The following is a 9,655-nucleotide window of genomic DNA, read 5'->3' as shown; positions in this document are numbered from 1 at the left end:
TATTGCAGATTCAAAAAACAAAAAAGATTTGCATGAGAAGTGCTTGATGGAAACAACAAAATTCAATAAAAATTTTCGAAAATGCGCAACAACGTTTTTACGCTTGCTTGAGGTGTTTTTTGTCGTTTTTGAAAAACAGTTAAAATGCTAAACGGGAGATAGAAACAATTTTTTATGAATATGTTCTGACAAATCTAACATTTCCCTCATGACTGATCAGCTGTTTCCTCTTTCCTCGTCAAGACGAGCTGACGTGAAAGAACAATTATAAGTTGCCCAATTTAATCTAATTCCTGAAGACATATTTACTCTAATGGGTGGGTAATGTTGCCCAATTAGCAACTTTTCTCTCTTGCGCACTCTCTTCTTCTCCTACTGTTTACAGCCATACATGACACTGCCATCTTCTGATAAAAGTACATTTATGCACCTTTTTCGCTCTAAGCCAGTTGATGGAAACGTCCCTAATTCTCATTTTGCTTCAAAATTAAATTCGACTATAATGGAAACACGGCTACAGTCTACTTCTCATACCCGAATTTCTCAAAAGCACTGGTCCAATCCAATCGCTCACTTTTTATCTTTTCCTCCCATATTAAACTACATTGAAACAGATTGTGTGTCACTTTGGCATGCCTGTGTTTTATGTTGCGCCTGTCTCTCTCCTGAGTCCTTCCTGTTTGTCCCATCAAATTGCTGTCTGCAGTGTAGGAGACAGAGGTTTTTGTTACAGCCCTCAGGACAGCTGAGGTGATAAAGATGTAAGGGGAGATGGCACATCTCGCACCCCTGTGTTGCCTCACCAGTGTGAGATGCATGCAAGCATGTTGGGGTGGGATCAGATGTGTGATCTACTTATTATGAATATACACTGTAAAAAAAGATAAACAATAGCTACTCAAAAAAATTGAGGCAAAAGATTGCACACAATATTATTAATGAAATCTAACTACGTTACAAGTTGAGTTAATAACAACTTAACAGGAAGTGCCTGTCAATTAAAAATTGACTAATTCTATTGTGTTGGATTCATTCAAAATTCTCTTGATTTAGAATTACATACACATAAAGATTATATTTAATGTGATTAAAATAAGTAGTAGTAATATGTTTTTATATTAAAGTTACTTAAACAACTGCCTCAAAATCAAGGACACCTTTATATTTAATACATTTTATCAAATATATTAAGTAAAATAAAATGACTACAGAATCCAATCCAATCCAATCCTCTTTATTTATATAGCACAATTTTAGCAAACACAAGGTTTCCAAAGTGCTGCACAAACAATAAATACATAACACAATACAAAGAGATGTAGTAAACAATAGAACAGTAAGATGCAATAAGATAAAATAAATTAAAAATGGGCTAAAAATAAATAAAATAAAATGTACTGCCCGCACAAAATAAAATATGCATGAATACAATAAAAACAAAAAATCATAAAATCATAAAATCAACATAAAATCAACACTCTGCGTGGTGTTAAAAGCCAACGAGAAGAGGTGGGTTTTAAGAAGAGATTTAAAATGAGACAGTGAGGAGGCCTGTCTGATGTGCAGTGGCAATTTACTGAATTGCTGAATTCATTATTTCCTTTGTCAGGAAGTTGTTTCTCCTGTGTGATGCATTACTGCTTCAGAATAATTTATTACAATGTACTATTTGTGTGGCGTTAACGTTGTTATAATATATGTGTCTGTGTGTATCCAGGTTAAGGAGCTCTATCAGGGAGTTCTTGGGAAACTGCAGCTACTCCACCCATGTTTTATTTCTGAAGAGAGGATGGGGGAGGGTTATGAGAGGATGAGGAGAGAGGTGGAGAGGGAAGTGGTACGACGGAAGACTCTCGCCTCACAGCTGAGGACTCTGCTCGACAGCCAGCTGCAGGTTTACATTACATGACGTCCCCAGTTCCCCTCTGTGCATCTCCTACTATTCCATCACAATTAGGAAATCTAAATAAATGTATTCTAAAAACAAGAACAGTGACAGATAAAGAGAGAGAAGGCATGTTTATGTGTTGTAGATAGTTTTTAAAGAAGCAGTAATCATTGCTGGGCTGCAACAAACAGTTATTTTTCATTTATTGTCAAATAATCTGCAGATAATTTTTGTATTACCTGATATAATAATGCATGGAATGAGGGGGTCTGCCCAAAGTTCTCAGAAGCCCCCCGGCCTTCACCTACAATATACATAAAACAACAACAAAAAGACACAAAACAGCTGCAAAGAAACACAAAGATAACACAAAGAGACTCAAACTAACTATAAAAAGAGTGAAAACAACCACAAAATGACTCAAAATTACTACAAAGAGACACACAGTCACCAAAAAAAGACACAAAACAACTGACAGCTGTCTAACAACAACAAAGGAGACACCAAAATACCACCAAAAGACTCTCTGTGTCTGTTTCTATGTAAGAGAGGTGGTGGGGCATTTTGTATGTATGTGCCCAGAAGCCCATTGTCTCATAATCCACCTAATTGGTCCATAGAATGTCTGTAATTGTGAAAAAAAGGGCATCAAATTGCTTGTTTTGTTCAAGCAACAGTACTAAACTAAAACATGGTTTACTTTAATATATGACAAAGAAAAGAAGCAAAACCTCATCAGTTAGAAGTCTGAATTGTTTAACATTTTTGCTTGAAAAGGGACTGAAGTGCACTGCAAAAAAAAGAAAAGTTGGGTTAACTCAAAATTTCAAGGCAACAAACTTCGATAAAATTTCCAGTTGGACAATTAAACTAAATATTTTAAGTTTTGTTTTTGAGTTTGCTCAACTCTGAATTCAGATTTTTCGTCAACTCAACACGATTGTAACGCCGCTATGAAATGTCAGCTAATGTTGCGACCACAATTTTGAGTTAGCATTGATACGCTAATGGCTACTCTTGTAGCTGTAACAAGCAGCGCCGCTAGCATCAGTTAGCCGCTAGCTTTCGCTAATTTCACCGCTTTCCAGCATTTCACAACAAACAAATAAGAGTTATCAGAACTATTGTCCCTTGTTGTGAACCCCAACTTAAAGATATAAGTAACGACAACTCACAAACTTGTTTTTGAGCAGACAACTGGCTTCCTTTGTTGTGCTAACTTACATTATTGCCCTAAATGTCAATAATTTATATTTCCGAGCTTTACCAACTTAAATCACTGTTTTAGGCCAAAAAATACAAAATAAATGCTTTTTTTGCAGTGTGATCAATCAATTATATTTGCTAAAATAAATAAACAATTGATTCAGCCCTAGATCTATCTATTAACTCTGTTAGTGTGTTTCATTAGTTGTGACTGTTCTGCGGGTTTGTCCAGGTTCTGAGGCGAGAGCAGCAGGTCCAGCAGCGGGTCCACAGTGTCCTCACAGCTCAGCTCAGAGAGTGCACCAGACTAATGTCCAAGGTTTATAACAACAACAACCAGCAAAAGTAAAGCATCAAGTCTATATTTTGCAATGTGTTGCAGCAACAACAAGCAGAGCAGAGTAAATGCTCTCACATCTTCAATCTGTCGTTTCCAATCTTCAGCTTCATCCAGAGGCTGTCGTCCCTGGTGGAGGAGATGGGAGAGCTGGTGTCAGCAGAGTGCCAGCGTCAGGGGGCCTGGGGCTTTCTGGGCGAGGGAACGGGGGCCAAGCTGCTCTGCCCTGACACTGGAACTGTGCTGATCAAGGACCACATCTTTGGTGAGTCCAGCATTCATTTCATGAGCCAGATTGCTTAAATATTTCACAAACTCTGCCCTTGAATTGTAGAGAAACAGCACCCTCTGTTGCTGAAAATATGTACTGCAACATCAAGTTAAAGGCTAAAAAAATAAAAGTAAATCATGTTTCTATACTGAAAGAACATACAGATGTACCCACTTTCCCAGCATTACTCTACACCAATACAGGTCTGTACATTAAGTCAAGTTTTCTGTCATTCTAGGTACAGGAAAAAACTCTCCTGTAACAATTACTATGAGCGTGCTTTTGCTTCAGACGAGCACATTTGGCTGCCAGCTGCAGGATTTCTTAAAAAAAGTCAAAATGTTCAGCCACCAGAAGGCAGCACTGAAAAAAAACATCTCTTTAAAACAAGAAAAAAGCAATACAATGGGGTAAATTGCTTAAATTTAGCAAATGGTAGTGTCATAAAAAAAATACTTTTACTTATAAAATGGAACATAGATATTTTAAACAAAGAGGCATACATACATAATGAAGACAAATCATTGTTCAGTTTTTACACTACAGCCCACCCAGCATGTGACTGTACTTTGATTCAAAACAGCTTAAATCATGATCTTTCCCAGTTTGACGATCAGCCATTTCTCCCTCTGCCTTTTTCCAGGTCCTGATGGGTCCCTGCGTGTCTGTCAGGCTCTTCGTTGTGATTCAGTGACGGGCCTCATAAGACCAAAAGCTCACAGCCATATGCTGCTGAGCAGCGGCCACACCATGGCTGTGCCGCCTGATTTCTTCCTGCATCCGCAGACCGGCAGACTTTTGCCCATAGCTGGCAATGTGGCCTATGATCCTGCAAGCTCCACTTTAGTGTTCACAACTGACTCATGTACAGGTAACATGAGGGGGGCTTGTGGGGTTTGGGGATGGCTGATACTGAATTTACCCATAAGAACCCAGAGCCAGTAATCCTTAAAAAGGAAAATTATGGGGGATATACCATAGAGCAGTAGTTCTCAACCTTTTTGAGTCGCGACCCCCAATTTAACATGCATGTTGTCCGCGACGAATTTTGGACAAATAATGAAGCAGACAACAACTAAAACATCTCTCTGTCTGTGTATTTATATATGTTTTTATATTCTATTGTTACTTTTAATCCTTTGCTATAAGTTTACTTTGGGATTTGAACTTTGGGATTTGTCAGAAAAGGCACAAAATTACCCAAAAAAGAATCAAATTGACCACAAAATGACCCAAAATGATCAAAAAAAGCAACATGATCTCACAGGAATCCGTGAAATAGCCACGGATTTGCTTAACTCAAAATCTGTGGAATAGCCACGGAATCACTCAAATTTCCGTGAAACTGACACGGATTTCGCTACAATGCAAGTTAATGACAGTCATATCCCGTGGCTATTCCAACATACAAAGTGATTATGTACATTCACTGAGTGAATATTTAGAAAATAAAACATATATTTCTCGCTAGAAATGTGATCAAAATCCATTTTTATCCAGAAACGAAGTCAAAATATTGATTTTTTCACTAAAAATGAGAGAACTGTCCGCCATGTTTTTTGTTCTGACCACCGGGACCTTGAAGTCATGTGACTTGGAACACCAATAGCCACGGGATATGACTGTCATTAACTTGCATTGTAGCGAAATCCGTGTCAGTTTCACGGAAATTTGAGTGATTCCGTGGCTATTCCACGGATTTTGAGTTACGGATTCCTGTGAGACCAGGTTAAAAAAAAAGACACAAAATGACCAAAGAATTACATAAAATAAAGCAAAAAAGGAATCAAATTGACCACAAAATGACCAAAAAACCTACGAAATTACCAAAAAAAGACATCAAATGACAAAAAAGACTAAAACACATTAACCCATGAACACTTTAACACAGCGGAGACAGAGCTGACTTCCAAAACTGACTTGGCGACCCCCAGAAATCGTCTCGCAACCCCAACTGGGGTCCGGACCCCAAGGTTGAGAATGGCTGCCATAGACCAAGTGGACCTTATGATATATTTTATTTTTAAATGAATAACTTAGACACATTTCAGATTTGTTTTTAAGTAACGAAATAATAATAAATCGAGAATAAATAAATATAAATAACACTGCCTTATTGGACGGCTTCTCAACAAGCTACTAAAAAACACACTTATGTACTTGAGAAAACATACTTGAACATTACTAGAACATTTAAAATGTTTGTGATACCCATGTCACCGTGGGTTCTTATGGGTTAATGCTGAAGAAACTCATTAAGTGGAAGCAAAGTACTTGTGATGCACTTGTACTTTACACTTAAATTCTGGTTGAATACACATGATATTACCAGATATAACACTATATTTAGTTGTTTCTAATGCAAATAACATACAATAGTTAATGCTTTGTTTTCAGCCCCATGAAATAAAAGCACATTAGCTTTTTTCATGAATTTGCATGAATTTCAATTCTAACATAACTTTACTTTTGACTTATGGCCTCAGTTGAGAACTCAGATACTTTCTTTCTTCTTTTATTACTTTTTGCACAAGGTAGGACTCTTTGTTTCCTTGTTTTTGACATTGCTCACTTGTTTTGTGCCCACAAAATTGTGAAAAATGAATCATATACAGACAAAAGATTGGCTAGAGTTTTAGAGGTTAGGAAATTGAACGCTACCAGACTATTCGTATTATTTGTGTTTTTATAATGTGGTTGGAATTTTTTATCACACAAAATATGTGATTTTCTGGTCCAGCTGCATCCTGTATCACCTACAATAAGCTTCTGCAGGTAAGGATTCCTTTAGCTTTCTTTATACAGCTGGAGTGGGACAGCTGCTGCCAGCATTTGCTCAGCTTGTTGCTCTGACGACTTAAGATCCAGATGCCTGATGAACAATTTAACATCTGGTTAAATTTATAGCTTAAACCAGCCAAGACTTAAAAAAGTTTTATATTTAAAATATGTCTTAAAACAGGATAAAAAGTCAATTTATGACTCATTCTGGCAAACAACCACAACACTGACACATGCACAACTGTGATATGTTGCCATTTGATGCCAAAATTGTTATTTGGTATAATGTAACCTAACAATATCTATAACATGCCCTAGGTCTAGTCATTTTAGACTTGTTAATGCTGACAAGTTACATATTATACCTTTAAAAACCCCCAATTAATATTATATACTAGCATGCTCATTCCCTGTAGTTTACTGAAACTTCATATACAACATACACTACCGGTCAAAAGTTTTAGAACACACCAACTTTTCCAGAATTTAATTGAAAATGATGCAGTTTAATGTCTCAGTGTACTCTGAAATTAATGCACATTTGCAACATTTAAAATTCTTTATTGAGCATGATAGTGTTTTGAAAGTAAAAAAAAGATTCAAAATCACATTTTATGTTCGACTAAAGGACTAAAAAAAGACACAAAATGACAAAAAAAGACACCAAAAGACACAAAATGACTAAAAAAGACACAAAATGACCAAAAAAAGACACAAAATGACTTACAAAGACATGAAAAGAATAAAAAAAATGAGAAAATAGCCCAAGACTCCATAGAGTTAAGTTGTTAACCCATTTCTTGTTCCCTGAAAAAAGGCCTACTTGTATAATTCTGAAATGTACGTTATATTTTACCTTTTTTCATTTACCTCTGGCCGTTCACCACTTACCTTTGTACCCTTTCAAGCTGTTCATTTGACTTGAACTGCTTGATTTTCAATAAAAAAACTAGAAAAATTGGGGTGTTCTAAAACTTTTGACCGGTAGTGTATGTCATTGCATTAAATATCACTCAGATGGTTGACATGTTACTGTGAAGTGTTTTCAACTGCTATTTTTTATTCTCAGGAGACAACAGGAAGTGGGACAGTCCCCTCCTTCCTTTCATTCCTTACCCAAGGTCCTGCCACTCAGACCAGCCTCTACCCAGCACTCGACTCAGAGGCCTCAGACCGGGCCAGAGACTGCAGCTGGGAGCTCCCATGGCCGAGCCAGACACCGGGGTCCCAGTGCCCATTCTGGCTGTGACCATCCACCCCCAGTCAGGACTGGTTTACCCACTGGGAGGGGTGCATGTCTGTCCCATCACCCGCCTGCCGCAGCCTATTCAGATTGGCTATCCCATGCTGGACTCCAGGACGGGGAAAGTTGTGCTCACTGTTGGGGTCAGTCTAGACCCAGTGACAGGTGTGTTAGTGCTGCTGGTGAGACTTCAGCACAGCCTCTGTCCTGGTTACCATCAATGGGTTAACTTTGTTCTGTGTATAGGAGCTGTGCTGCCAGTAGGTGGAGTCCTGCTGGCCGAGTCTTTCATCGAGCCTCTGAGTGGGCGGATGGTGAGAATAGGAGGGGCGAGCATACGGGCTGGACAGCTGCTGCCAAATGCGGGAGGATACCAGACCCTTCTAGACAGCAAGGTGATTACATGAGATGCATATGACTGCATTTAGGAAGAAGTAATTATAATTTTTTCCTTCTAAACTGGCAGCGTTTAGTTTTTATGCACCAAATCTCTGGAACAAACTCCCAGAGAACTTGAGGTCTGCTGCAACTCTCAGCTCTTTTAAATCAAGTCTGAAGACTTTTCTGTTTCCATTTTAACCTGTAATTTTTATTCATTCGCTTTTAAATGTTTTATTCATTCACTTTTTTTCTTTTTTTTTTTAAATTCGCTTTTAAATGTCTGCTAATGTGTTTTATGTATTTTAATCTTGCCCCTGTAAAGCACTTTGAATGGCCCTGTGTCCGAATTGTGCTATATAAATAAACTTGCCTTGCCTTAAAAGTTGAGATTCAAAACAACAGTTGGCAAAATAACTGAATAAACCACAAGTCTAGCCAGGAGCTGTCCATTCACTAGAAATTAAATACTATGAAAGAGATAAATGCTGTGAGACAGTCAATCAGCAGATAATAAACCAAAAAATGACTTGAGTGAAGGCAAAATGTTTCTCCATTAGGTTGTGGCAGTGATGTTCAAAGTCCTGGAGCTCCTGAAGCCACTAACGGAGGAGTGGGGATCAGACCAAACTCTGCAGCGCCCTCAGGGCAGCGAGAGGGGAAGTGGCCGACAAAATCATCTTCTGGCTGCAGCCGCGGAGCTCCAGCAGGCCTGGGGGAGGAGCCTGCACTGCCAGCTGCAGCTGCAGACCAGGTTGGATATCCTGCTGGACTGGGCTGAAGGTCTCCAGCAGGATGGAGGGACTCTGGGTGAGGAAATACCAGCGAGAGAGTGCATGAAATTAAGCACTCTCCTGTTGGCAATACATCAAAAAGTCACTTCTGCACTCTGTACTGTGGCTCCGTTCTACTCTTATCTTTGTTGCTGTAAATGATCTAATTTATTACTATCTGTCCTCCTGTTTTACTAAAAATTGCTAGAGTTGGGAAACATATTATCCTCCTTTTAATTTTTCATTTTTATCACTGCCTACGATCTGCTCCCTGCTGAGTAGAAAAACATGTTACTTGGTATTTGCTTATCTATTTTTCTTAACACTGTATTTTTTCAGCCAGTTTGTTTGTTTAGAATAGAATAAAAAATACTTTCTACTTTCTTGTGTGCAGAAAGGCAGAAATTTGTTATTGGTTTGTGCAAAACAGCAATTAAAAACACATCACATTAAAACACATTAACATAAAAGCACCATAAGTCTGGTTAAACCATAAGCTGCAGTCAGGTCCAATCAGTTGCTCCGGGTGTGTTGGAGTCTTCTCACGCTTTTGCGGTTCTGTGTTACTGCTGCTAAGTGTACTTCCAGGCAGAATCAATAGATCCATAGGGGGATGATGAGTGCTTTTATTGTCTTTTGTGGATAGAGAAACATATGTTTAGACAGTAGGACATTAACAGAAACATAAAAGCAAACCACTGGTCTCTGACAGCGTTTCAGCCTGGAGCCTGAAAGTTTGTTTGTGTGTTAATCAGAACTACTGCAGGAAGTATGTATT

The 9,655-nt window shown here is 38.3% G+C and overlaps 1 protein-coding gene across 2 annotated transcripts in view; it reads left to right on the top strand.

Moving 5' to 3' along the window:
- Nucleotides 1-1,739: 1,739 nt before the first annotated feature.
- The window catches only part of si:dkey-103g5.4 (uncharacterized), a 31,624-nt gene continuing 23,708 nt past the window's right edge, over nucleotides 1,740-9,655 (top strand). For both annotated transcript variants that reach the window (XM_059332183.1, XM_059332185.1), the window contains exons 1-7: nucleotides 1,740-1,894; nucleotides 3,327-3,439; nucleotides 3,539-3,696; nucleotides 4,346-4,573; nucleotides 7,553-7,891; nucleotides 7,973-8,121; nucleotides 8,665-8,914. In XM_059332183.1, the coding sequence (XP_059188166.1) occupies nucleotides 1,790-1,894; nucleotides 3,327-3,439; nucleotides 3,539-3,696; nucleotides 4,346-4,573; nucleotides 7,553-7,891; nucleotides 7,973-8,121; nucleotides 8,665-8,914 (1,342 nt within the window). In that variant the 5' untranslated portion in view covers nucleotides 1,740-1,789. The remainder of the gene's footprint in view (nucleotides 1,895-3,326; nucleotides 3,440-3,538; nucleotides 3,697-4,345; nucleotides 4,574-7,552; nucleotides 7,892-7,972; nucleotides 8,122-8,664; nucleotides 8,915-9,655) is intronic.

This window comes from Centropristis striata, chromosome 4 (assembly GCF_030273125.1).
Source record: "Centropristis striata isolate RG_2023a ecotype Rhode Island chromosome 4, C.striata_1.0, whole genome shotgun sequence".
Taxonomy (NCBI): Eukaryota; Metazoa; Chordata; class Actinopteri; order Perciformes; family Serranidae; genus Centropristis; species Centropristis striata.
The sequence above is the reverse complement of the archived record's forward strand: the minus strand, read 5'-3'. Positions and strand labels throughout refer to the sequence as shown.